General features: G+C 36.1%; 1 protein-coding gene across 4 annotated transcripts in view; it reads right to left on the bottom strand.

The window, feature by feature from the left end:
- The window catches only part of MKLN1 (muskelin 1), a 242,854-nt gene that overhangs the window by 86,966 nt on the left and 128,469 nt on the right, over window positions 1-27,419 (bottom strand). For all 4 annotated transcript variants that reach the window (XM_001367124.4, XM_016426163.2, XM_016426164.2 and 1 more), the window contains one exon: window positions 5,878-5,990. In XM_001367124.4, the coding sequence (XP_001367161.1) occupies window positions 5,878-5,990 (113 nt within the window). The remainder of the gene's footprint in view (window positions 1-5,877; window positions 5,991-27,419) is intronic.

Genomic DNA, 27,419 nt, shown 5'->3' with positions numbered 1-27,419 from the left:
TATTTAAAAATTTACAAACACCATTAAACAACTGAGAAAATCACATTTAGGGTCAGGAAGTCTAGAATAAAAAAACAAATGAAAATTAGTTACAAAATTTGATAGTAAATATGTTGAGAGTAAGGAAAATACAGCCTAATTTATTTAGCTTCAAAAGTTCTCCCCCAAGTGGCAAAAAGAAAATGTTTCAACAAATATTTCTTGAATGTGTACATATGAACCAACTACAGAATGATAAAAAATAGTACTAAATACTATAGCCCAAGTATTATAGACTACATTGTAATAGGAATTCAGATAAGATAGTGAGGGAAACTTTCCTACAAAGTGAATTGTGAAAGCAGTATATAATGTGAATAGATGGAAACAAAAAGAATGAACATTCTAAATTGGGAACATGAATAAAGGCAATAATATGTATAAAGTAAATAGGCCTAGGGGAAAGATGAGAAAGTGGCAATGAGAAGCCAGTTTTTCCAGGTGTGAAAAGTTTGTATTGGGGGAGTAACAGAAATTAAAGTTGAATATTAAAGTAGAAGTAGTTGTGAAAGACCTTTATAGACATTAGACAAAAGAAAGCCATCATATTAAGACATATCATCTTAAACAAGAGATGATGAGACAAAAACAAAAAGCAGAAGTGTTTTAGGAAAATTAATATAGCATTAGTATTCAGGAGAGATGAAAGAGGGGAAATATGAAGATGATCAGACAGACAGTGTAATAACCTAAGGTTTGAAGAAGAATATGACTACCAATTACTTATACTGAAATTCTCCTGATCACCATATCAGAGCAAGGAGGTAACTCAAAGGGAACACCTTTTAGGGTAAGATCTCAAAATGATAAGATGAGGAGATCTTTAGGAAGAAGTTGAACAACCATTTGTGAGGTATGGTATAATAGGAATTCCATTTGGGTATTGATGGACAAGATAGTTCCTGGTTTCTGTTCCAACTCTCAAATTGTGTGATTTTGAATATTTAATTAGGTATAAACCAAGGAGAAGTATGTATGCTAAAGTATTTGCCACATTTATGAAGAATGGCATAGGGAGTCAAGATGGTGGCTTAGAAGCAGCAAAAGTCAAGTCCTCTGTGAAAACCATACCAATAAAAAAATAAAGGTCTTCGAAGGGGACACAAAATCAAATACAACAACAGGATAGAATTGGGGGACCCTCCTACTTGATTCAAATGAAAAATTATACAGAGAAGGCTGAATCCTTGAGTTTAAGGAAAAGAAAGAAGGAAGGTCTCAGGACACTACCTCCACCTACTGCGCTGAGACTCAGGCAGTTGGTGGGATCTCAGAGCAAGGGTTCCAGCCCCGAGGGAGTGTCTTACTACCACAGGTATTCATAGCCCAGAGCTCTAACTACAGCTGTCAGGGAAGCAGCTCGAGGAGAGGGGCAGATAGGAGGGCAGCCTGGTTGCAATCTTCTGTCATCACTCCTCCATCTTGGACTTTTGCCTCTGGAGGTTTTGGCCTCAGGGCACATCCTGCTCTGCAGATCAGCTTGGCTGGCTTAATACCTTCTATCAATAGTGCGGATAAGAAGTCTCCAAAGAACAGAGAAGCTCAATATCCAACACCCCTCCCCCACCTACTGTGCCAAGACCCACAGTAAGAATCCAGCTGACTGGGAACCCAGGGAGAAGGCTGCAACCATGACAGAGCATCCTGGTACCACCACAGGAAGCTAAAGGCTCTGACCAGGCAGCTGGCAGGAAGGTGGCTGGCAGAAAGGAATAAAGAGGAGGATGATAACTACCTTCCCTTTCATCTTCTACTAGAAGCTGGGGAAGATCTGGCCTCAGGGCTCATTAATACAAAAGGTCAGCTACACCAGCCTACTCCATTTAATCAGCAGAGCAGAGAAAAAAATCCTTTCAGGGCAGAAAAGTCCAAACTCACAGATCCAACAAATAAACAGAGGAGCAAGAATATAGTCATTGACAGGGGAGAAAGAAAAAAATATGAGTAAAAAATAGAAAAAGAAAAAAGACATTAGAATCAACACCATCTATCAAGACAATGAACAAAGAACAAATGGAACAATGGAGGGCCAAGAAACACAAAGCAAAAACTCAGAAACTTCACCGAATTGGGCACAGGCTTTGGAAGAACTCAAAATACAATTTAAAAAGCAATTAAGAAAGGCTGAAGAAAATTGGGGAAAAAACTTAAAAAGCAAAATATGTCATCTGGAAACAAAGGCACATGGACTAAAACAAGAAAATAGTGTAAATGCCAGAATTGACCAGCTTGAAAACGAGGCAAAGAAAGTGAAAGATGACCTACAGAGAAAAATAGACCAGAAGGAAAAGTATGACCAAAAAGAAAAGGAAGAAATTCAGTCTTTAAAAAGTAGAATCCAACAACTAGAAGCAAATGATTTGACAAGGCAGCAAGAGTCTATAAAACAAAATCAAAAGAATGAAAAAATTGAGGAAAATATGAAACACCTCACTGATAAAATGACAGATATGGAAAATAGATCCAGAAGAGAAGATATAAGAATTATTGGACTACCAGAAAATCATGACCAAAAAAAAAAAAAAAGCTTGGACATCATTCTACAGGAAATTATCCAAGAAAACTGCCCTGACATCCTTGAATAAGAGGGTAAAATAGAGATTGAAAGAATCCACACATCACCTCTTGCATTAAATCCACAATTGACAACACCCAGAAATGTTATAGTGAAGTTCAAGAATGGCATAGATTACATGTTGAAGAGGTCTCCAAGTGCTACTATTTACGAATGATATAACTAAATCAAATTCCATTGCAGGGATTCCAAAATGAGATAATGAATTCACTCAAAAGAGTCTGGCTTAATTAGCTCATAGGAAAATTCAATTTGAATTTTTAGTTGAGGGCAGTTTTTTCAATGACCTGAGAGTTTTCCCTAAAACAAAAATACTTAAGAACTTTGTTTTTAAAAACTTCATTCCACATTCCAACTCCTCTAGCCCCACCTAATCCATTAAGGAAGCAAGGAATACAATACCCATTATCCACATGAAGTTATATAAAATTCATTTCCAACTAAGCTATGTTGGGGGGGGAAGGGGTGTTTGAAGGGAGAACCAAGGAAAAATAAATCCATATGCTGCAATCTACATTCAGAAGTCATCAATTTTCTATCTAGAACTGGATAGCATTTTTCATCATTGGTCTTTCACAACTGTCATGTTTTGTAACTGTGTTCATGTACCTTGGAAGCTAGACTCCAAAGTATTATATATACTGTCTGTAATTATTCTATTTAAAATTTAATTTTTTCCTAATTATGAAAGTTTTCAACATTTTTCAAAGAATATTGTCTCGAAACATTTGAGAAACAAGCCCTTTATTATAGACTTGTTAAAAATGTTTGCACCACTGTGATTATTGTACATTACTTTCCATTCGATTTGTACCTATTTAGTTTCATCAGAAATGTTTGAAAGTCCTCTATTTCATTGAATACCCATTTCCTCCCCTAAAGGATTATGCTCAGTTTTATTGGGTAAGTGATTCTTGGTTGAAGTCCTAGATGCTTTGCCCTTGGGAATATCATATTCTAGGCCCTCTGAACCTTTAATGTAAATGCTGCTAAATCATGTGTTATTCTGATTATGGCTCTTGTTTCTTTTTGACTGTTTGCAATATTTTCTCCTTGACCTGGGAGTTTTGGAATTTGGCTGTAATATTCTTGGAATTTATTTTTTTATTTACTCTGTTTCAGGAAGTGATAAGTGGATACCTTCAATTTCTATTTTTATACTCTAGTTCTATAAAATCAAATACTTCCTTGTTACTTTCTTGAAAGATGATGTCTAAGCTTGTTTTTTGATCATGACATTAGGTCGCCCAATAATTCTTAAATTTGGATTTATTTTCTAGGTCAATTGTTATTCCCATGAGATATTTCACATTTTCTTCTGTTTTTGCATTCCTTTGACTATTTCTAGATATCTCATCAAGCTTCCCCTTAATCAATTCTAATTATTTCAAGACATGATTTTCTTGAGTGAGCTTTTGTGCCTCCTTTTCCAGTTAGCTAATTTTACTTTCTTTACCTCAATGAATTTGTGTGTCTCTAGGGCCAATTCAGTAATTCAATAAATTTTTCTCTTCAGTGCATTTTTTAAATTTCTTTTCACCTCCAGAGAGAGAGAAAATGAGAATTATTTTTAGATATGGCCAATACGGTAATTTACATTGTTTAACCATGCATATCTTTTAGAAGAACTTTGTCTTTCTTTTTCTTTTCACGGGAGGTAGAAAGGAGAAAAATCTTGATAATTTGAAAAATATTATAAAAGCTTTTTAAAACAATCTATGCCCCTCCCCCCTATTACTCTTAAAAGAAAAAGTAATGATTAGAAATCCCTCTAGCACCAAGTTGGCAAACATATGGCATACATGTCAGAGGGGCTGTTACCCTCCCCCTCTCCACATCCCTGAGGACATTTTTCAAAACACCTGCCCTTCTGCTCAACAGTCCAATGGGAACACTTCCTCCCTACCCATCTAGGGTAAGGCTCAGATGCATATACTTGACTGCTTTGCATAGATTTGTATTTATTAACTTTATATTTGTTATATGTACTTATGGCTTTCCCCATTTGAGTGTTCATTTCAAGTAATTGATTGTTTCCTTAATGCTATATGAAAATGTATACCTTTAGTCAGTCCATCACCATGTTGCCAACAAATGCAAAACATGATCAGTCATTTGGTGTCATGGTTGATCATTACAAATTGATCAGAGTTCATAAATTTTTCAGTTATTTTCCTTTACAATATTGTCATTATATAAGTTGTGCTGCTTCTGCTCACTTCACTTGGCATTACTTCACACAACTCATCCTAGATGTGAGCATAACTCCAAAGCCAGCCACGTTCCGATGAAATAAGGTACTCATTTCAAATAAAATATACATTTTCTGACACAGCCAATGGATGGATTTGTTTAGCTGAGCTATATTTAATTGCAACAAAAGAGGGCTTAAGCAATGATGGGAGAGTTAATGAGGGAGTAATTATTTTTTAAAAATAACCCAATCTCAATGAATCCTCTAAGAAATACACAGAAGAGAACAAACACTGAGGTGTCATCAGACAAGAATTTGGCATTACTGATTTAGAAAAATACTGGCCATGGAGTCAGAAGCCTTGGTTTCAAACCACACACCTGATGTTGTGTGACTTGGGCTAATTATTTAACTTCGCTGAGCATTAACTGCCTTATATGTATAATGAGGCAGTTGGGCTCCAATGGCTTCTCAACTACTTTCCAGCTCAAAGTCCATGCTACTTTGATCAAATAGAAATCATTAAACTCAACTTATTCTGGTAGCCAGAGTTGCAACATTAAAAAGAACTATATTGTGTAAGAATTTGAAAAAGTGAATGAACTTATTTCCGATTCATCCCATACTATAAAACATGAGTCAAATTCAAAATCATAAAACCTGAATAAGACAATCAGAAAAACAAATTTGAAGTTATATCAGCAATATTTTTCTAGAGGATGTCAATATACCTCACAAACATAAAGGCAATAATTTCATTAAGATTCAAAGTAACTGAAACATGAAAGCAGAGTCCAGGATACTCCAAAATAGCATTTTCAAACTGATTCCAAAATTTAATAAACATTAATAGGCTATACCTTTCTGTTTTACAGATACAGAATTAGAGAAATTTTTTATTCACTAATAAGAAATACAACCTAGAACATATGATTAAATTTGACCACAGATTCATGCTGATCATGTTGCTCTTAAAACATAAATCATCCTGAAAAGAACACTCATACATACACATATAGTATTCTCCAACCTAAAAGAAAACAGGAGTATGAAATATTTTAGAGCTTGCCTCTTTCTCAGTGTCTCTTGATATACAAGTCCACTGGTTCTCCTTCACGCTGTATGCCCAGAAGTCAGCCAGATCTTGTGTTCCATCCCAGCCACCAAACAAATAAACAGTCTCTAAGATAATTAGAAAAAAAAGATGTGATTATTTAAAAGACAGACATTGTCAAAAAATACCAGCCTCCAATCAGATTTAGTCAATAGTTTTAAATAAAAAATTAAGATATTCAAACAACTTTGCAGACCATATTTTTCAGACTATATTCAAGTAAATGTTTATAAACCATAACATTTCCAGACCTTTCCACAATTAATAACTTTTTTTTAAACCCTCTGTAGTTCTGGATTGCAGTATCAGAAGTTCCAAAGAATTTTACAAATCTGTTTTTACAGATCTTTAGTTTCCTCTTCTGGAAAATAAGAAAAAATAAACCAGCAAACATTAAGAGTCCCTTTGAAGAACTGTGCTTCTACAGGGTAACAACACTTTTGAGATAATCACTGCCATGGCAAATTATGCAAAAATCAGTTTCTATAGCAAACTCAAAAAAAAAATGGTTAAAAAAGTTTTTCTAGACTGTAGCATAGACCTGTGATGGCAAACCTACGGCACACAGAGGTCTCTCTGTGGGCATGTGCATCATTGTCCATCAGAATTAGTTACTAGAAAGGAAAAGGAACTCGGGCAGAGCTATTCCACTTCCCCTCTCCATGAGCACAGCATGCAGTCTAGGGGTGAGGATGGGGCACGGCACATGGTCTCTAAAAGGTTAGCCAACACTGTCATAAACTTTAGAGCTGGAAGAGACCTTAGCTACCATCTCATATTAAACCTTCAATTAATAGATGAAATAAAAGTTGAAGCAATTTCTCCAAAGTGACTAAGGTAAAACTGATTTCAAGTCTAGTTTTCTTACTCAAAATCCAGGGCTCTGCCCACCACATAGACATGAATGCTTTAGGTAACAATGGGAATATTTTTAAAATGTTTATCTCTGATATGTCCAAAAATTGGGAAAATCAAAATACAACATGCAAAGATGAATTATTGTTTTGACATTTTAAGTGATCCCAGAAATTATGCATTCAAATCAGTCCTTATACTAAAACATTTGTTATTTGATTAATCTGCCAACTATACTGACATATTATGTAATTTATCACAATTATTTAACTTCTCTATTGTAAGTTCATTTGTTGAAAGGAGGTATATGAATGTTTATGTGTATACTTAGTATTTTGGAGGAAGGGACAGGAGGTGCAAAGAAATACTGATATATGTGCTTATGTTAATCCTTTGTGGGGAAATTAATTTTTCTACCTCGAAAATCTTTCGTATTTGCTATCGTTGATTGCTTAAGACTTTTTAAGACTCAGAAAAGTTACCAATCCACATTGGTGGAGGAAGTTTCTTATACCAACAATATCACACAAACACTAAAGACAATTTGCTTTTAGAGCAATTTTTTCCTGTTTTGCCAACTTAAAAAAAAATTATTAAATGTCTTCTGTTTCTAACATTAGCATTGTATTATTTATTCCCTTTTCCCTTTACGGAACCATCCCAAAAAAACAAATACTATGTTTAAAAGAGGGTGGAGGTGGGGGAAGCAACATGACTAATTAATATACTGTTAAAGTTTGAAAACATGTTCAAAGTGTAATATCTGTCAACTTCTAACCTCTAAGAAGGGTTGTTGCTGTGTCCTCTCATATCTCTTAAACTTGAATCATTCTTGATATTTATGGTTTTGATATATTCATTTGTGAAATTTTGGCACTCTACATTTATATTGCTGTAATTATTATGTACATTATTTTCTTGGCTATGCTTACATATAGATCTTTAACACAAAAAATGTTGGTAAAACTATTTTAAAATACATGAGGACTTTCTTAACTTTCTTTAATTATGGATTTATATGATATAGAGCTAAGTATGGAAAATTTAGTCCCTTTATTTGCATAATTCCAAACTACTTCCCAAAATGGCTGGACCATTTCACAGCTTCACCAACAATGTTATTGCTTTGTTTATTCTTTCACAATCCCTCCAACATTGACTACTGTCATCTTTGAAAATTTGCAACTTTGGTATTCTTTTGATTTACATTTCTCTGATTATTAATTACTTTGAGCATTCTTTCATGTGGTTGTGAATACTTTGCAGGCAATTTTTATTAAGAACTGTTTCTTCACAAACCTTTGATCTTTACTTAGTCTTATTTTTGTACTGTGGATATATCTTGGGTTCCAAACCCTTAAGAAAGAAATGTAATACAAAAACTTTCCCCATTAAACCATTTTTCCTATGTGCATTAATTTTTCTATGCTGAACCTTTCTGTTTCATGTAACCAAAATTACCTATTTTATCTTTTTGATTGCCTCTTTTCTTGTTTTATTAATATGTCACCTACTCAAAGTTGTCAGAAGTATATGATCTACTTCTATTTGAATTAAAAAAAAATATGATCATCAATGTTAAGGTCCTTCATCTATATAGAATATACTATGGAATATGGCATAAGATGTTTATCTAATTAGTACCAGAAAGCTCTCTAGTTTTCACAGTTTATAACAGATAAGTAGATTTTTCCTAGGTAATTTATGTTTCCCCTTTAGCAAATGCTGGGTTACATTGTTTCTGATTCTCCACTGTCTGGTGTAAGTCACTGATTTACCTCTATTTTTTTCTTCCATCCACCAGATGGTTTTATGATCTAGTTCAAGGTCTAGAAGTGCTATTCTTCCTCTATCACTATTTCTTTTCAAGATTTCCCATATATTTTGTTCCTTTTGTTTTTCCAAAGAGTTTGGTTATTTTATTAAGTTCTATAAAGTATTCTCTTGATAATTTGACTTGTATAACATTGAAAGGGAATATTAACTTTGGTAGCATTGCCTTTTATTATATTGACACTACCTAGCCACAAGCATTGGATACTCCTCTAGTTATTTAAGATGTTCTTTATTTAAAAAAGTTTGTTTGTTTTGTATTTTGGTAGGCTGATATCCAGATTTATATATTTTGTAGTTATTTGGAATAGGATTCCAATTTCTATTTTTGCTTTTGGGGTTTCATTATATTATTACACAGAAATGCTGTAGATCTTTCAGGATTCATTTTTTTAGCTTAAAATTTTGCTGGTTTTTCACTGTCTCAGTGTCCTTACTGATTCTCTAGGATCTTCTAAGTATACCACCATTATCAGCAAATAGAAAGTTATCTCCTTTACTTATCCTTAGACCTTTAACTTCATTCTCTAGTCTTACTGCTGTTATTACTATGGAAAACCTTATCAGTTAACAGTGGGGAGAGTAGGCAACCTTGTTTCACTTTGGAATTTAGTGAAAAGGCTTTTATTATATCCTCAGTAGCATATGATAATGTTTTTACCTTTAAATAAATACTTATGTTATTAAAAATGTCTGTATTTTGTAGATTTTTTGTGTAAAAGAGAACCACACTTTGCATCTATTGAAATGATCATGTAGGTTTGGATATTCTGGTTTTTAATATGATAGTGTTGATTTCCTAATGTTGAAACATCCTGGTATTCCTCGTATAAATTCTAGTTGGTCATAATAAATTTTTTTTTTATAAATCACTAGAGTATGTTTGATAGGATTTGAAAGCAATTTTAACTCAATATTTATGAATGGTATTAGCCAATAGCTTTCTTTCTGTGTTTCATCTTTACCATAGTGTAGTTATTAGGGTTATATTTGCCTTATAAAAAGGCCTCTGGTAAGATGCTCTATTGTTTCTTGAGAATTTAGGAAGTAGGAATTCTAATTGCTATTTATAAGTTTGAGAGAATCAATCTGATTCAGGAGGGTTTTTTTTTTCTTTAATAGTTCTTTTACAGGTTTTCCTTTTCTGAGACTGAGTTACTAAACACCTTCATCTGGTTGACTGAGGGTTAGGTATGTTATATTTCTGGTGGTATTCCTCTATTTCTTTTGTTTTCTCATTTTTGTTAGTTATAACTGTGAATGATAATTTGATTATTCCTTTTCTCTCTTCTGGTTTTCTTGTAATCTTGCCTGGCTCTTTTATATTGATTTGATTTTCTGCTTTCTTTTTAATCAGATTAGCTAAAAATGTCTCTTCAAAGAAATTACTTTTAACTTTTATTTACATTTTTCTTGTCATTTTCAATTTATCTATTTCTTTAATTTTAATATCTCTTCTCTTATGTTTATTTTAGGATTTATTTGTTGATGTAATTTTGAAAATGTACATTCAGTTCATTAATCCAATCTCTTTTTCGTTAATGTATGTTTGCAGGGATAGCATTTTTCTCCTGAAGATTACTTCAGCTGCATCTCAGGAACTTTAGTATGTCATTTCACCACTGTAATTTTGTTCACATAATTATTAGTGATAAACCTAGGCAACTTAGGCAACAGGAAACAAACAGATTCCAGCTAAGCAACAGGAAACTAACAAACTCCAGCCTAGGCAACAGAAAACCAACAAAATGGTTGCCAACAACATCCCACCCCTCTCAGGGACATCCAATGGAGTTAATCCAAGTAGCTCACCTTCCCTAGAGACAACTAATAGGGACAACCAAGCTGTATTATCCTTGAAGCCCCCTAATGTTTCACCAACCCAGGTGGGAATCCCCAGCCACCTCTATTGGCAACAGTCTTCCCCTTGCTGCTTCTTTCCCCTAACCCCCCACTAACCCTTTCCTCCATTAAAGCTTTGATAATATTACCTTACTCTGGTCTCATTGTCTCTTGGGTCAAACCCCCATCCGTCAGACTAGCATAATGATGCCAGAACCCAGGAGCCATTAAGGTGCAACTCAACTGAACTAAGCCACCCCAGATCCCCAAGACCAGGTTGACCTTGAGCCCTTTATAAGACCCTTTCCCCCCACCCTACTTGACTCTCTGACCCTATCTTTCTCCTCTTCCCTCTGATTATATCCACGGCTGCCACTGAAAACTGGATATCTTCGGACGAATCTTACTCCTATCCCCTCTCATCTCCGTGACTGTGTCCTCTGACTTTCCACAAAAGTCCACGGCCCCTGGCCCCATAAAGTCTGAAAATTTAGCCAAAGCCACTCTGGTTTCTCATTCTCAATTCCCCCTCCCCAAGGATACCTGGTAAAAGGAGAATTACTCTGGCCCTTTTTCCATGATGGATTTCGTTATCTCAAAATTAGAAAGTTTGTTTATGTTGTTTTGGAAATAACATCTTCATTCTTAATTGTGCTGAACTTAAGGAAGTTTTCGGGTTCTAAATATAACATCAGAATTCAGTATAATCAGTGTGTAATGTTCTGTGATCAGCAAAAAGTGAAAAGTTTGTTCTGAGACCAGCTAGCAACCAACCAAACATTTTCTTCTTCTCTCAGTAAAAGAAACAACTGGGGGTTGAAGCCATCATTAATCAAGGTAATGTTAGTGGAAATTTAACTCCTTGCAAAATTGTTTACCGTTTTTCTAGCTCACTCTGGAGGGGAAAAAATGTACATTTTTCTTTAGCTGTAAATTTAGCTGTGTGTGAATTATGGAAATTTTTCAGCTCTAAACTGATATGCTGTTTGAGGTAAAAGTTTTTGGGACAGCAACTAATATATTATTTTGAGTTTTGAATTCAGGTATAGTTGTCTTATGGATCATTGATCAGTATGTTTGTAATTCACCATTTAAGAGAAAAGTCACAAGATACTCCTGAATTATCACAGATAGAGGTCCTTAAAAGTTGAGGGAACAATTTCAGCATAGTGAGAAGGGATCCCTTCCAACTAATGTGAATTCTATCTAAAGTGAAATTGTTAATGCATGACTAATTAATGACTGATTCTTACCTTTAGTCAAACAGGGTTATAATCCTTTCCCTACTTTTTCCTTTTATAGCAAATTTCTATAATCAAAACAAGTGGCCAATAGAAGACATGAGCATAAGGCAAATTGTGAGGTGTGATTATTTTCAGTCTAATATGTCATTCTATATCCCAAGCAATCAAGTGAATTGGTAATTGAAGCCCCTGAAATTCCAATGTGCATAACAATCAAATAAGTTCAATTAGTTACCCAAGTATCTGTACCCCACCCCAGTAGGTTACCTCAGTAGCCAGATTGATTATCCATAATGTTTTCCTACTGAGGTCTTTCAGACATCACCAATCCCAATCCCAGTGGGTAGATGGAGATGGGACCGAGAGAAAATCATTTTGACCCACACCACCTCTTCTCAGCAGGAAGCAGTCTGATGAACAAGAATTATGCCCTATTAGCCCCTTGGAATCCAGTGTCCCTCTCCAACCCTATTTTTTCTTTTTTATACAAAGAAAAAAGGTGGATATGATAAATCTGCAGAGCCCAGCTAGGAAACAAGAAACAAAAAAGATCCCAGCTGTATAACTGAAAAATGTTACCCTAAAAAAGAAATACATTTCCCAGGAACCCACTGATTTCTTGTCCTTTTGTACTTCTTGTAGATAGGGAATAAATATTCAGTGTGCAGACCTGCTTGCTCTCCTGGGCTTGAAGGCAAGGATGATAAGTTCAGGGGTTTTGAACAGGCTACTTAGCCATGGGCTAGTTGTTTTTTTTGTTGTTTTTTTTTGTATCTCTTTTATTCCTTTATTTCTAACAATCATTTAATAAATTTCCAAAAATATAATACTGTTATTATTTGAGATTAATTTTAATTTTTACATTGATGGCAACCACTAGTCAGGGAAGAACTTCTCAATTATTTAAGATAGCCTAGATGATTTTTTTAAAAGCCACATTTCTCCAGCCAAGGCTCCTTCCCCTCCTGGAGGTGAAAAATTTAAGCCTTTTCAGACTCCATTGTTTTATGAAAGTCTCTGTATTTTGTTATATTTTGATGATTGTCTGCTTTAAGATTTAATTTGAATGGTTATAAGTGCATATATTAATGTATTCAATACTATTCTCTTACACTAAATAAGTTTAATCTACTGTGTTTTAACTATTAGATATATTCTTTTACCTTTCCCTTATAACTATACTAAACAAAAATATTGTAAAGCCAATGAACAGCTTTTTCTTCGTTTTTGCATTTGTTAAGTGTCACAGAGATGATGGATGAACTCAAACTGGCTAACAACCTTTGAAGAATTTAATTAGCTAAATATGTCAAATTGATTAAGGGGTGTTCAGACATTATTTTTACATTTTTTTCCTTGAACAACTCTGACTGATCATTTTGCCTACCTCTGAGTTATTTGTAACAAGAGGTAAAGGGTCCATTTAGTAGCTGAAGTGAACTGCAATTATAATCCCCACCTCCACATTTGTAAGAATGTAAATGGATTACATATAACAGTCTTGTACCAGAGAAGCTGGGAAGTTGTTCCTAGAGTGTGGTACCCCCGGATGGCTCCCATTAGGGAACCTCTCCCATTTGTAACTTCAGCTTACTCTATCCTTTCACCAGAATGATCTAGATTCTTGGTGACATTTTTGCGACCCAATATCAACAGTATATAGGTTTGATTTTTTCCTAGACTCCCCTTCTGCATTTTGTAATGATGGCAGAAATGAATTAAAAAAATACACACACACACACACACATACACATATCAGCCAAGGTTGAAAGATTGCTACACCTGAAAAAACTTGTGACAAGTACCCATTAGCTTCTAAGGTTTGTTTTCTTTTTTAAATGTCATATAGCAGATTCATGTAAAATAGGATAGTGGGTTTGTTTGCTATTGTCATTAAATGGACTATTATAACTTTAGGGATTTTGATACTTCTTGAATGAGTATTACATGTTATTCTACTGTTATTTATAAAAAATTGTTACTTTGTGAAAATCATTTGCACTCACACAGAGTGAATCATGGCCAAGTTTGAAGAAGAAATGGATCTCATTTTTGGTGAGAAATCTTTGTATTCTACCTTTCCGTAGCTGTCACAGTGTGTCAATGTTTGTAAGCTATATATTTTTTATTTTAAAAACTTTCTCAATTCTCCCTCAAGAAGCCCCATAACCTTGACCTTTATTGACACACAGTATGTAAACTGATGCAAAACCTGGTGCAACTGTGCTATATCAGCAATGTTTGATGGACAGGCTACTCAGGAGGGGCAGAGGATAAAACTTCCTTGTCACAATATCAAGCTCTTCAAGATAAAAGAGACCAACTAATCCCAATGAGACTGACATAATTTTGAGCCAAGATAGAGGACTTGAACTTGTTTGGGCTTCAATGTTGCAGCTGTTTTGACATATGTCAAAGGCAGGTCTTCTTTGTCCCACATTCTACCAAATATCTCAAATTTGGTTCCTACTTGGCTCTTATAATCCAGTCCCAATTCTGTCTTTCATAGTGTGGCAAACTTTCTGTAGTCCTAGCTACTGATGGGTAAGTGTCTAATTCCTTAAATCACTTTCATTGGGCCCTGATTCAAGGGCATGTTATAGGCTTATTTTCCCTTACTTAGAATTTTTACATATAAGACTTTGATACTTTATATTTAATCCAGAAGTTATTTTTTCTCTTTTATTTTGACTTTTTTAATGATTTTGATTTCTCTTGCCAATTGATTCATATACCTCATAACTCAGCTATGCATCCCTAAGTGATCCCTGTGTTTTTCAACACCCTCTTCAGGAGGGAATGTATTACTATTCTAAAATGCAAAGTTTAAATTCTTTGAGAGTAATTTTAGGATAAGAAACATGCTACTTCTCCAAATCCAGAAAGTGAACTGTGTGGAGAAGGCACCATGAAGATGCTTGCACAGACCACATGCTGCACCAGAAGATCCAGAGTGAACTTTGGGATGCGGTGATTTGAACTGTGTGGGGTTGAATGCATTTGTCTTGTATGTATACTGTTACGCTGAAGGGTTCTGCCCCCTAACTGGCTCTTTGTCAATGTGCCTAGCAGTCATAGGCTTGTTCTTTGCCCCTTTATCCCCAAATTACTATAATTTAAAAGTTGGTAATGTTAAATAATCAAATTGGGGAGACTAGCCCCAAAATTGATCATCAGGGAGAATGTATAATTGAAAATCTGTTACCCTAAAAGAGAACTACATTTCCCAGGAGCCCACTGACTTCTTGTCATTACATACTTCCTATAGACAGGGAATAAATTGAGGGGCAGTCCTACTCAGGTTCTCTTTAGCCTTGATGTTGTAAGCATGGTGGTGGTAAGCGCCGGGGTTTTGAAAAGGCTACTTAGCCATTGGCATTTAAAAAAAAATTTGCATCTCTTTTTTTCCTTTATTTCTAAGGATCATTTAATAAATCTATTAAAATATAATATTTTTATTATTGACATTAATTTTAATTTTTACACATCTAAGCAACAGGAAACTAACAAACCCTAGCTTAGGCAACAGAAAGCCAACAAAACAGTAGCCAACAATATCCCACCCTTCTCGGGGACATCCAATGAAGTTAATCTAAGTAGCTCACTTTCCCCAAAGACAACTAATAGGGAAAAGCCAAGTTGTATTACTCCTAAAATCCTCTAATGCTGTAAGATCTCATGATTCTCCTATTCCAGATAGGACTCCCCAGTCACCTCTACTAGCATCAGTCTCCTCCTTGCCGCTTCCCCTCCACCACAACCCCAATTAAAACTTTGCAATAATACCTTACTCTGGTATCATAATGGTCTTTTGAGTTGAACCCCTGTCAGTTAAGACTGACAATTAGTTGTTTTTATGAACCCCTTATTAGTTAGAATTTAATTGTTAAATCTTCAGTTGGGTCTGTGTCTTTTGTTTGTGGCCTCTGAACTCTGAATGGGGCTATTTTTATTGCCTCATGGTCTTTAAATAATGTATTAAATACTTCTGCCTTTTACATTTGTTTGCAATATCTCAACACACTAATAAATGGTCATTTTTTTGTAGAAGTTAAATATGGTACCGAAAAAATGTATATTCTTTTGTAGACTTACTTAAAGACATCATGAGTCTTTTAAATCTAGTTTCTACAGTAATATTTTTCTTTTTATCTTTCTGTTCAACTTAATCCAAAACTAAGAGAGGGATAATGAATCCTTCTGTCACATTATATTACTGTGTAATATCTCTGATAGCTCAGTTAATGTTTCCTTTTTGAATTTGGATGCTAAGATATTTGGAGAATATGTTTATTACTGATGTCGGCTTGTGGTTGGTGGTTTCTTTCACCATACAAGTTTCCTTATTTATCCTTTTATAATTTTTATGTTTTTGCTTTGTCAGACAGCATGATGACAACTAGTCCTTTTTAAAATTAACTTGATGCATAGTTAAAAAATTCTATGCCATCAGTTTTATTTTGTGTATCTCTTTGATCTTTAATTGTATTTCTTATGAACAAGAGTCTAGGATTTTGTATTTTTTTAATCTATTCTGATACCTTTTCATTGTATTGGACTTTGATCTATTCATATTTAAAGATGTTTTAGATTTTCTTCCATTTGTCTCTAATATTATTTCTCCCCAAAATCCATTAACTTATTGGGTTTTGAACCCAATGTCAACCTCAAATGTCTCAAAAAGTGTTGGATCATTTTTTGTTTTACAGTATTTATTTAGAGAAATTTGAACCCTCTGGTGATCAGATTTTCTTCAACTGTTAATGCTTTCCCAGTTGGTTTATCTGCATATGTTTAGTATAGCTTTCCCCCTCATCTTAGACAAATGTCACATGTCCTTCCTCCTCCTCCCAGTGGTGCCCTCTTTTATTTTCTTTGGAGGTCATCTTTCATCTTCTTTGCCTCATCTTTCATCTCCTTTGTCTCATTTTCAAGCTGATTAATTTTGGCTTTCAAGACACCATTTTCTGATTCCAGGTGATTTATTTTCCTTTTTAAGTTCTTTTCCCAGTTGTCTTCAGCCTCTTAGTAGTTGTTGGTTTTTTTTTTAATTATATTTTGAGTTCTTCCAAAGCCTGTGACCAATTTGCTGGAGTTTCTGTGTTTTTGTTTGGTGTTCCTTGATCTGCTTCTGTTTCTCTTGCTCTTTGTTCATTGCCTGGTCAGGAGCCGTGGATTGTAATTTCTTTTTTTCCTTATTCTACTCTTTACTCATATTTCTCCCCTTTTCCCCCCTTTAGTTGCCTGTAGTTTTGCTCCTCTTGTTTTGTGCTGGATCTCTGAGTTTGAGCCATTCTGTCCTGAAGGGGCTTCTTCTCTGTTCTGCTGTGTGATCAGGTAGTTTGATCTTCCCTGGCTGACAGCAGAAGCTGAAAAGGAGCTGGGCTTCCTGCCCTGTTGTCAAGGTTATTGCCTATAGTTTGTTGTAGCCTTTGCCCTTGGAGCTCAGTCAGCGGGGCTCTCAGATCACTCTGTGGGGAAGGGGTATTGGAGCTTCCCAGTCCTCTGAAGGCTTCTTATCTGCCCTTATTGATGAGAATGAGCCAGATTGGAGTTGATCTGCAAAGCTGGCTGTCTTCTGAGGCCAAAACCTCCAGAAAGGGGGTGGGAGGTGGGGAGAAAGATGTAGTGTTTCAGCTGTGCCTGGGCTACCTCCTCTGCGCTTCTCCTCCAGCTGCTTCTACGCCACCTGTGTTCTAAGCCCTGAGCCTGGCACAGCTTTGCCGGCAAGGTTCTCCCTCTGGACTAGTGAGGGTACTGAGTAGGTTCAGAGTTAGCATCAGAATATGTTTTGTTGGTTTGTTTAAAAACTTATGGATTCTAAGTTTTCTAAAGCAATGATGTCAGACTCAAAGAGAAATAAATTCTTGTAGACTTCAACCACAAATTAATATTACCTTCCTTGTATTGTTTTTCATTCATTTTGTTAAAGATTTTCCAATTGTTTTCTTTCTTTCTTTTTTTTTCTAATCCTTATTTTGTCTTAGTAACAATGCTAAAACATAAGGCTAGATAAACAAGTTAAGTGATTTGCCCAGATTAGAAAGCTAGAAAGTATCCTGATCCATCTGACTCCAGGCCTGGCTTTCTATCCATTGTATTACTTAAAGTGTTCCTCCATTTACATTTTAATCTACCTTGGACCTCGTTGTGGAGATTTTTTTTTTTAAACCCTTACCTTCCGTCTTGGAGTCAATACTGTGTATTGGCTCCAAGGCAGAAGAGTGGTAAGGGCTAGGCAATGGGGGTCAAGTGACTTGCCCAGGGTCACACAGCTGGGAAGTGGCTGAGGCCAGATTTGAACCTAGGACTTCCCGTCTCTAGGACTGGCTCTTGATCCACTGAGCTACCCAGCTGCCCCCTTGTGGAGATTTTTTGAAGGCCTCAAATTTGGCACGTTTTCTAGGCAATAGAAAGAGCTGAACTGGAACATAATTTTTGTTTTGGAGAAGCTACGAAATTTGAGAGATCATGGGAAGAGAAATATCTAGCCCTCAATCTTGTTGGTCCTGTGATCAGAAAGTCCAATTTTTGTATGAGCAACTTTTATTAACCACAAAGTTAATCCTTTAGGACTTTAGCTCTTAATAATCATTGTTCTAAATAGAAAAATCATAGGTTAATAATAATAATAATAATAATAATAATAATAATAATAAATTCTCCATTGCAACAGCTTTATTGATTAGATTGACCAGTACTTTGTCTATTTTGTTTGTTTTTTCAAAGTACCAGCTTCTTGTCTTATTTATTAAATCAATAGTTCTATCACTTTCGATTTTATTAATTTCTCCCTTAATTTTTAGGATTTCTAGTTTGTTTTTTTGCTGGGGGTTTTAATTTGATCGCTTTCGAGTTTTTTTATTTGCATTTCCAATTGATTGATCTCTGCTCTTCCTAGTTTGTTGACATATGCACTCAGGGATATGAATTTACCTCTAATTACCGCTTTGGCTGCATCCCAAAAGGTTTGAAAGGATGTCTCACCATTGTCATTTTCCTCGATAAAATTATTGTTTCTATGATTTCTTCTCTAACTAAACGATTTTGGAGTATCATATTGTTTAATTTCCAATTAGTTTTTGATTTGGTTTTCCATGTACCTTTATTGATCATTACTTTTATTGCCTTGTGATCTGAGAAGGCTGCATTCATTATTTCTGCTTTTCTGCATTTCTGTGCTATGTTTCTGTGACCTAATGTATGGTCAATTTTTGTGAATGTGCCATGTGGTGCTGAGAAGAAGGTGTATTCCTTTTTATCCCTATTTATTTTTCTCCATATGTCTATTAATTCTAATTTTTCTAAGATTTCATTCACTTCTTTTACCTCTTTCTTATTTATTTTTTGGTTTGATTGATCTAAATTTGATAATGGTTGGTTCAAGTCTCCCACTAATATGGTTTTACTGTCTATTTCTTCCTTCAATTCTCCTAGTTTCTCCATTAGAAATTTGGGTGCTATATTATTTGGTGCACACATGTTGATTAATGATATTTCCTCATTGTCTAAAGTCCCTTTTAACAAAACATAATTACCTTCCCTATCCCTTTTGATCAGGTCTATTTTTGCTTTGGCTTTATCAGATATCATGATTACCACTCCTGCCTTCTTTCTGTCAGTTGAGGCGCAGAAGGTTTTACTCCATCCTTTAATTCTGACCTTGTGGGTGTCAACCCGCCTCATGTGTGTTTCTTGAAGACAACATATGGTAGGGTTTTGGATTCTAATCCATTCTGCTATTCGTCTACATTTTATGGGTGAGTTCATCCCATTCACATTCAAAGTTATGACTGTCATTTGTGGACTCCCTGGCATTTTGATATCCTTCACTGGTTCTAACCTTTTCTTCTTCGGCTCTACCTTTTACTCCAGTGATTTATTTTAAATTGGTCCCCCTCCCCCCCTCCCTTGATATGCTTCCCTTTTTAGTCCCTCCCTTTCCCCCTCTCTCTTTCCCTCCCCTTTTGTTTTCCCTCTCCCCCTCCCCCCCTTGGTTTTCCCTTCTCCCTACCCTTGTTGGGTAAGATAGAATTCAAGATCCCAATGGATCTGGATGTTTTTCCCTCTCAGAGCTGATTTCCCTGAGAGTAAGGTTTAAGTAAAAATTCTCTTCCTCTCCTTCTTATAGGGGTTTTCTTCCCCTCCCCTTCCCATGTGAATCTTTGTGTGAGAACGATTATTCTATTTGGTCTTTCTTTTTCCCCTATTTACACATTACATTTTCCCCACATGTTAGTATACATAGATTGATATAAATGTAGTCCTTATAGAAGAGAGTTTGAGTAAAAGAAGATAACATTTTTCTCCTTTTCCCTTTCCTTCATATTTACCTTTTCAGGTATTCCATGCTCTTTGATTTTTGATATCGAACTTTCCACAGAGCTCTGGTCTTTTCATTACAAAAACATGGAAATCTTCTATTTTGTTGAATGCCCATACTTTCCCTTGGAAGTATATAGTCAGTTTTGCTGGATAGCTGATTCTTGGTTGAAGACCCAGCTCTCTTGCCTTTCTGAAAATCATGTTCCATGCCTTACGATCATTCAGAGTAGAACTTGCAAGGTCTTGTGTGACCCTGATTGGCATTCCTTTATATCTAAATTGTCTTGAGAGTTTTGGAATTTGGCAATTACATTCCGGGGGGTTGTCTTGTGGGGGTTTAGTGTAGAGGGTGTTCTGTGAGCTCTGTCAGTGGCTGTATTGCCCCCTTGTTCTAGAATCTCTGGGAAATTTTCTTTGATTATCTCTTGTATTACGATGTCGAGTTTGCTGTTTATTTCTGACTTTTCTGGAATTATTCTTAAATTCTTAAATCTCCAATTATTCTTAAATTATCTCTTCTCCCTCTATTTTCCAAATCTGTCACTTTGTCAGTGAGATATTTCATGTTCTCTTCTAATTTCTTGGTCTTTTGGCTTGGCTTTATTAGTTCTTGCTTTAAAGCCTGGTTTTCTTTTACAGTTTGGTCAAACTGGTTTTGTAGATGCGTGAATTTCTTTTGCATTATTTCCCACTTTTCCTCCCAGAAGGCTTCCATCTTTTTTATCATTTCAGATTCAAATTCTTCATGGGTTTGTGGAGAGTTTCCATTTCCTTTGGAAGGTTTCGGAGCATTTGCTTCTGTTTCCTCTTCTATCTCTTCTGTGCTTTGTATTTTTGCTCCATAAAATGTGTCCAAAGTCGCCCCCTTCTTCTTGTTTTTTTTTTTTTTTGAATTTTGGGACTTTTGTGCTTCTGTGGAGTTTGACATCTCTATCTGAGGGGGGGACTAGCTTTTCTTATCTCTGTCTGGCGTTCAGAGGTTTTACCCCTAGGCAGATTGTCCGTTCTATGCAGTTGTTGTTCTGTCTTCCCGGCTAGCCAGGAATTGCTGGTGTGTCCCTGTTACTGCCCTCCTCTCTTCGGCACCCTCCTGATGCTTCTCCTTTGCCTTACTTCCACGCTCTAAGCCTGGCTTGGTCCCTGTTCCTGTGCCTCAGCTGGCCAGCGGAAGCACTCTGCAGGGGGAGGGGCTGCGGCTTCCCGGAGCTCCAAGGGCTCCTCCCAGGTGGTTATGAGCTCCTCCGTCTCTCTCTGTTTCCCTACTGTATGGGTGCCCCCTCGACTGGGTTAGGTTGTTTTCAGGATGTGGCTTTCAGAATAGCCGGCTCCCGAGGCCCTTTTGCCAGCCCTGAGGGTTGCTGTTGTTTCAGAAGACCCTGCTCTCTGAGGGAGAGGGGCCGCGGCTTCCAGGAGCTCCGAGGGCTCCTCCCAGGGAGTTATGAGCTCCCCCGTCCCTCTCTGTTTCCCTGCTGTCTGGGTGCCCCCTCGACTGGGTCAGGTTGTTTTCAGGAAGCGGCCTTCAGAATAGCAGGCTGTGGGGCTCTGAGGTTGCCTCTGCTGCCTCAGACTCGGACTCGGAGCTCTGAGTTAGGGGGGGATGGGTCCTAGGACCTTCCTTCTGCCTACCCCTTAGGTCCGAGTGGTCTCGGGTTCTGGCTTTTGGGGGGGGGGTGTACCTTTTGATCCAGGTCCAGGTCCAGGAGGAGGACTCCCGGGGTCTATGCTGTTGATCGTTTTGAATTTCGGTGCCCTAGGAGCATTCGGTTTGAGATCGGTAAGGAAGGATTTCAGGAGATCTGGACTTTAGCTTTCTCTAAGCCGCCATCTTGACCGGAAACTCAACAGCTTTATTGAAAGATATCCACCACTAGGTTTTTTTAAAACAACACTTTCCTTAGAATCAATCCTGAGAACTGGTTCCAAGGCAGAAGAGTGGTAATGCCCAGGAAATGCTCTGAGCTTTAAGTGATTTACCCAGGACCACACAGCTAGAAGTGCCTGAGGCAAGACCTCCTTAATCTAGGCATCACTCTCAATCCACTGAGCCACCTAGCTGCTCCCCCATTCATTTTTTACAAATTCACCACCTACTGGTCTCATTCATGAATTAGCTCTCCAGGACTTCATATTCCATTTTGACTAGGCTTACCACTTAAAAGGCAAATTTTGGAAAGACTAATGGCATTTTTCATATTCATAAAACTTTACAAATATCAAGTAATCAACAAGATAACCTTCCAGCTCTTCAAAAAGGAAAACAAAAACACAATGGAAGTTTAAATGGAAGTTAAGGAAGCCATTTCAGGAAAGTTTTCAACAGATATAATTTATATTATGCCATAACACCATTTAAGTCAGGAATCTAAAACATGAAGCCAAGGACACTAGAAAGTATTGGGAGATACCTAGAAATCTTACTGAATTATAGATTTACAGATGGAAGAAAACATTAAGCCCAAGCTTCAACAAATCCTTCCTCATTTTATAAAGGAATAAGCTGAGATACAAAGAAGTTAAGGGACTTGTACAAAGTCACAAAGTGACCGTATCTGATTCCAAATCTAGTATTCTTACCATTATGCAATAATGCCTCACAAAAGGGGCAAGTAGGGAAAAAAAGGTAGAGAGTTACTGGAATGAAGTTACTGCATTTCTACTTGAAATCTATAGAAATGTGCCAATAATTAATTAGAAACATTTGAATAAAATGCTGAGTCTTAATGCCCAAGAAGGTGGAAGCCTGCTCTAAATAAATTTAGCCTCTTTCCAAACCTTCAGCATACAGCAAGCAGGCACAGTAACACAGAAGATTACAGATTTGTTAGTATAAGGTTGCATGTCTGTTCAATAAAGCATGAATGACAAGGCAAATTTTGTACTGCACTCAGACCAAACTATATTTTTCTTTAAATATCAAGCTACTTGCATTTTTGTACAAGGTGAAAGTCAGTTTCTGTCCTAGAGAAAAAGTGAAAAAACTAAGTACTGCAACTTTACAAAAGTAAAAAAAGTTCAGACACTTAAGGAGCTTACTATATTTTACTAGAGGTATAAAACATTTATATGAATAAATGAATAAAAAATAATGCAAAGGTGGAAAGAGGGCCAACAACTGACCAGATAAGGAAAGGCTTCTAGAAGTTGGCACAGGAACTGAGTCTGGAAGAAAACTACAGATTCAAAGATAGAGTTGATACTATAATGAGGAAAGGAGAGAAAAGGGTGCAAGCAGGAAACAAAGAGGATTTTGCAGAGAGAGAAGTGTGTTGGACCTGACCGCATGTTCTGGAACGGCAGAGACTGAATTTTGGAACACAGGGAACAGATAAAATTGGACACCAGGAGTGACTAGGGGTCTCTTTGACTTTCTGTTGCTGTGATGGTTTGGAGCTGATACTTCCTCTCACTGGCTACCTTTGTGAGCCAAGGAGGGGTTTTGGTTTTCTACTTCTGAACAATTCTGGTGTCCTTATTTGAAGAAATCCATCATTCCTTGAGATCCAAAAAAATGTTTCCTGTCTACTGACAGAATGTTCCCTGCTGCTTTGAAGATCGGTGCTGGCAAGCTAGTAAACAAACTGTCTGCTGTGGGAAGGTCTGAAACCGTCAAAGGTCCAACCCTGATAGGATTGAACCCTAACATAAAGAGTTCATCCTAAAACGATTCTGAAGGATTATATATGTTACCAAAAGTTATCTGGGAGGACTAATAGTGTCAGGTAGTCAGGTGGCGGGGAATTTTAGACAGAGTAGGGATCTAAGGATGTTGAAGACAAACGAAGAAATCCCCATATGGAATTTACAATAAACTGTTACAAAGATCAACCCCAAATGCAAACATTTGCAAAAATGAAACCAATAAGAAATTTTTAATACAAATACAAACTGCAAAGTATAAAAGAATATAATAAAAAAATCTAAACATTCAAAATGCAACTATCAAAACTTCTGAAGTAACGAATATGAAACTCTTCCTGTAAAAGGTGATATTTGGAGAAAGTAGCTTCTTGAGGGTCAAGGAGTGAACTAAAGAACATAGGCTTTTCTGGCAGAGAGGACTTGTAAGTAATGGTCACAGAAAATAAAATGAATAGTGCTGGTTTTGATATATTTGTTAGCCTAGCATAAGCAAAAGAACAGATATCCAAGATAAAAGAAAAAGTAACCTGTAGCTTCCTGGTGGTTATAAAAAGATCTCAGAATTTTAATGTACTATAAAGAATCAACATGAGCCAATATTAGTCAAATTGCTACAACTAGTGAAATAAATCAATAAGCATTTATTGATTATCTATTATGAGTCTGATATGCCTAAATACATTTAGAAATGTTCAATGCACAGTTGGGTCTGAATATACATATATATTCATCCACCCCAAATATCCTGATCCTTTTGTTTTGTCATAATTTATATTAACTCTTTCCTCCTCCTACCATCCATCCCGAATTCTCATCCTGAGTTGCTTTCCACTCACTCTGAAAAAGTAATCATTTCAATAAATATTATCAGCATTTTTGGAAATAAGTGTGGTTCCACTCACCATTCCTGTGACTCCCTAGATTAAAATTTCCTTCATTGGTCACTCCTCCTCTCAATATGCTATCTTCCCATAGTCAGTTATATATAAACTCGTGAAGAGCAAGGACTATTCTCACTTTATATTTGTATCTTAGTACCTAATACCTTAGTACAACTGTCATAAGAACTACAGAAGCAAATTAAGCAAACAGAAAGATAGTACCTGCCTTCAAGGTACATTTTAAGGGGGAAAGACACTGGAGGAGGGCAAGAGAGGATGAGGTTTTTGAGGTTCAGCAAAAGTCAAGAACAAGGATATGGGCAGAATGAAAGTAGGCCAGCCTTGGCCCCTGTACAAAAATGGAGGATCCAGGAGGAAGCCCCTGGTGGAATAGATGAACCAGCCTTGAAGAGAGTCAGGAAGGATCTAGGGACTGAGGGAAATTCCAGGAATAGCCAGAACTTGAGGAATCATGGTTTTAAAGTCCAAAGGAAGTTGGGCCTACTGATTTTTACTTTACTTATTTTGTAAAAAAATTATGGTATTGAATTAGATGATCTCTTAACACCTCTTCCCTTTCTACTGTTCTAAAATACTTGTATACTCCAAAGACATCTACCCAATTTTCTACAGAATTATAAGTCACCACCAGTATATAGAAATTCAATATGGCCTATGTTTCAATTAACACAACTATATTCTTATGCCTCTCTCTACATTTATCAAATGGCTGTGGCCAGTGAAGGGAAGGAAACTTAAAGATAGAAATGGCAAATGTCATACATTTTTAATGGTTAAGTATTACCAACTTTTCTCAATGCTTTTGAAATGTCTAGAATGTGAATCCAGTGAGTAGGAGCTATTTTAATTTCTATACTGAATACAGAACCTAAAACCTTTATTGCACTTAAAAGGTTCAACATTGACAATTTTTCAGTGACCAAAACTATCATATTTTAGGCCTTAAAAACATAATTTTACTACTAGGTAAATGACATTTAAAAGAATTCAAAAACACAGAAAATTTTATGAAATTTTACTTTAAGAGACTTTTTATCTAGCATAAAAATTAATTTCCAAGTCTTTGTGACAAAACTAATTAATACAACTCACTTATGATGCTTTAAAAAAAGGGGGGGGAATAGATAAATGAAACAGCAATTGACCTTTTCTTTAGTAGTATTTCTGGGCACCCTTCTGATAAGGTTACCCTGGTTCATTAACTTTAATAACCTTTCCTCTTAGATTCTGGGTTCTCAATGTTCCCTCTGAAAAGCAGGTCTCTTTGTACACATAAGTTCTCACAGAGCAAAAAAAAACCACATTTACCACAACAGCCTCATTGATAGCTGAGCAAAATAAAATTTGGCAGAGAGTTAGCATCCTATTGGAATCCAGCCAAAATGCCATTCCAGTCCATGAAAGCTTTGTGGCCTCAGATGAAGCTTAAGAACAAATCTGAATGAAACAGAAATAGGACCTTTTTATATACCTGAATGAAAATTTAGTAAAAACAAAATCATTCATAATCATTCAGGAATGCAATACCAACATGAAAGTAAAGAGCAAAAAATTTACCAAATGCCTTTCAAATGATACCCCAAACCACAAAAGTATATGGAAATAAGTTACTAATTTCTCTCACATAAGAGTACTAACACCATTTATGAGAATAAGGAATGCAAAAAGGAAGTAGGGTGAAAAGAAAGAGAAGAGTAAGATGAAGATTGTAGAGAACATTGGCATACTATAAGCTTTATTAACTAGCATTTATAAAACACCGAATATGGGGAAGTCAATGAGCTTAGGGCTGGGATACAATGACCCAAAATTTAAAAAAAGATCCTGTCTTCAAGGAGGTTATATTTTTCGGCAGTGGAGAGAGAAAAAATACGTAAAATGAAAAGTGAAATTCATGCTAATTTGAGGAAGAAAATAACACCATGAACCAGGAGGATTTGAAAATTTTACTCCTGTAGGAGGTGACATGTGAGTTGAACCTTATGCTAAGGTACCTAAGCTGCAGAGGTGAGAAGGCTGTATGTACCCTTCCAGGAACAGAAGGCATCCTGTATGGAGGCAAAGGAAGGATGAGCAGGACTACTGAGCTTTAAGGGTGGCAAGTGGGCTAATTTGGCCAGAAAGTAGCTGGCTTAAAGAGGAAAAGTGTAAAATGAGCCTGAAAAGGTAGGTTGGAGCCAGATTGTGAAAGGCTTTATGTGAGAACCTAAGAAATCTATGTTTTATACTAGAAGCAATAAGGTAGTTAACTAAAGGTTCTTGAGCATGGTGATGAAATTCCCATGGCCTCAGTGAAAAATCATTCTGGCAACTAGATATGTCGACTGTGAATTAGAAAGAGAAAGTTGGAAGCCATGACTCCAATGATATGGCCACCCTAGCAATCCAAATGACAGGTAACAAGAGCCAGATCTAGACGAGTAATCATGCAAGTGAAGGCAGAAGAATAGACCTGAGGTAAATTTTGAATAGAGAATAGATGAAATATATTTTTCTAGCCCATATTAATTCTCTACATTATCATGAGGAGACTCAAGGATCAAACTACAACTTTGTCTTCAGATTCTACATCCTGAAGACACTTATGCTCTCAATAGTGTAATTTAACCATATAATCTCCTACAAGTTGGTATACTTTCACTTCATTTTTGAAATTAGAGCAACCCATCTACTGTAGTTCCTATAGCCTTGCCCCAGAATTAAAATCATTCATTGATTTTGAAGAAAATCTAGGATGGGTAACAAACATACTGTATAATGGGGAGGCAGTTTTACTTCTCATTTAAGCAATATTGTTAAGAGAAAAAAATTATTTACTAGATTTTGAATCATTCTCCCATGTTCACTTGTGTAACCT

Source organism: Monodelphis domestica, chromosome 5, assembly GCF_027887165.1.
Source record: "Monodelphis domestica isolate mMonDom1 chromosome 5, mMonDom1.pri, whole genome shotgun sequence".
Taxonomy (NCBI): Eukaryota; Metazoa; Chordata; class Mammalia; order Didelphimorphia; family Didelphidae; genus Monodelphis; species Monodelphis domestica.
This window is presented reverse-complemented; position numbering and strand designations above follow the sequence as displayed.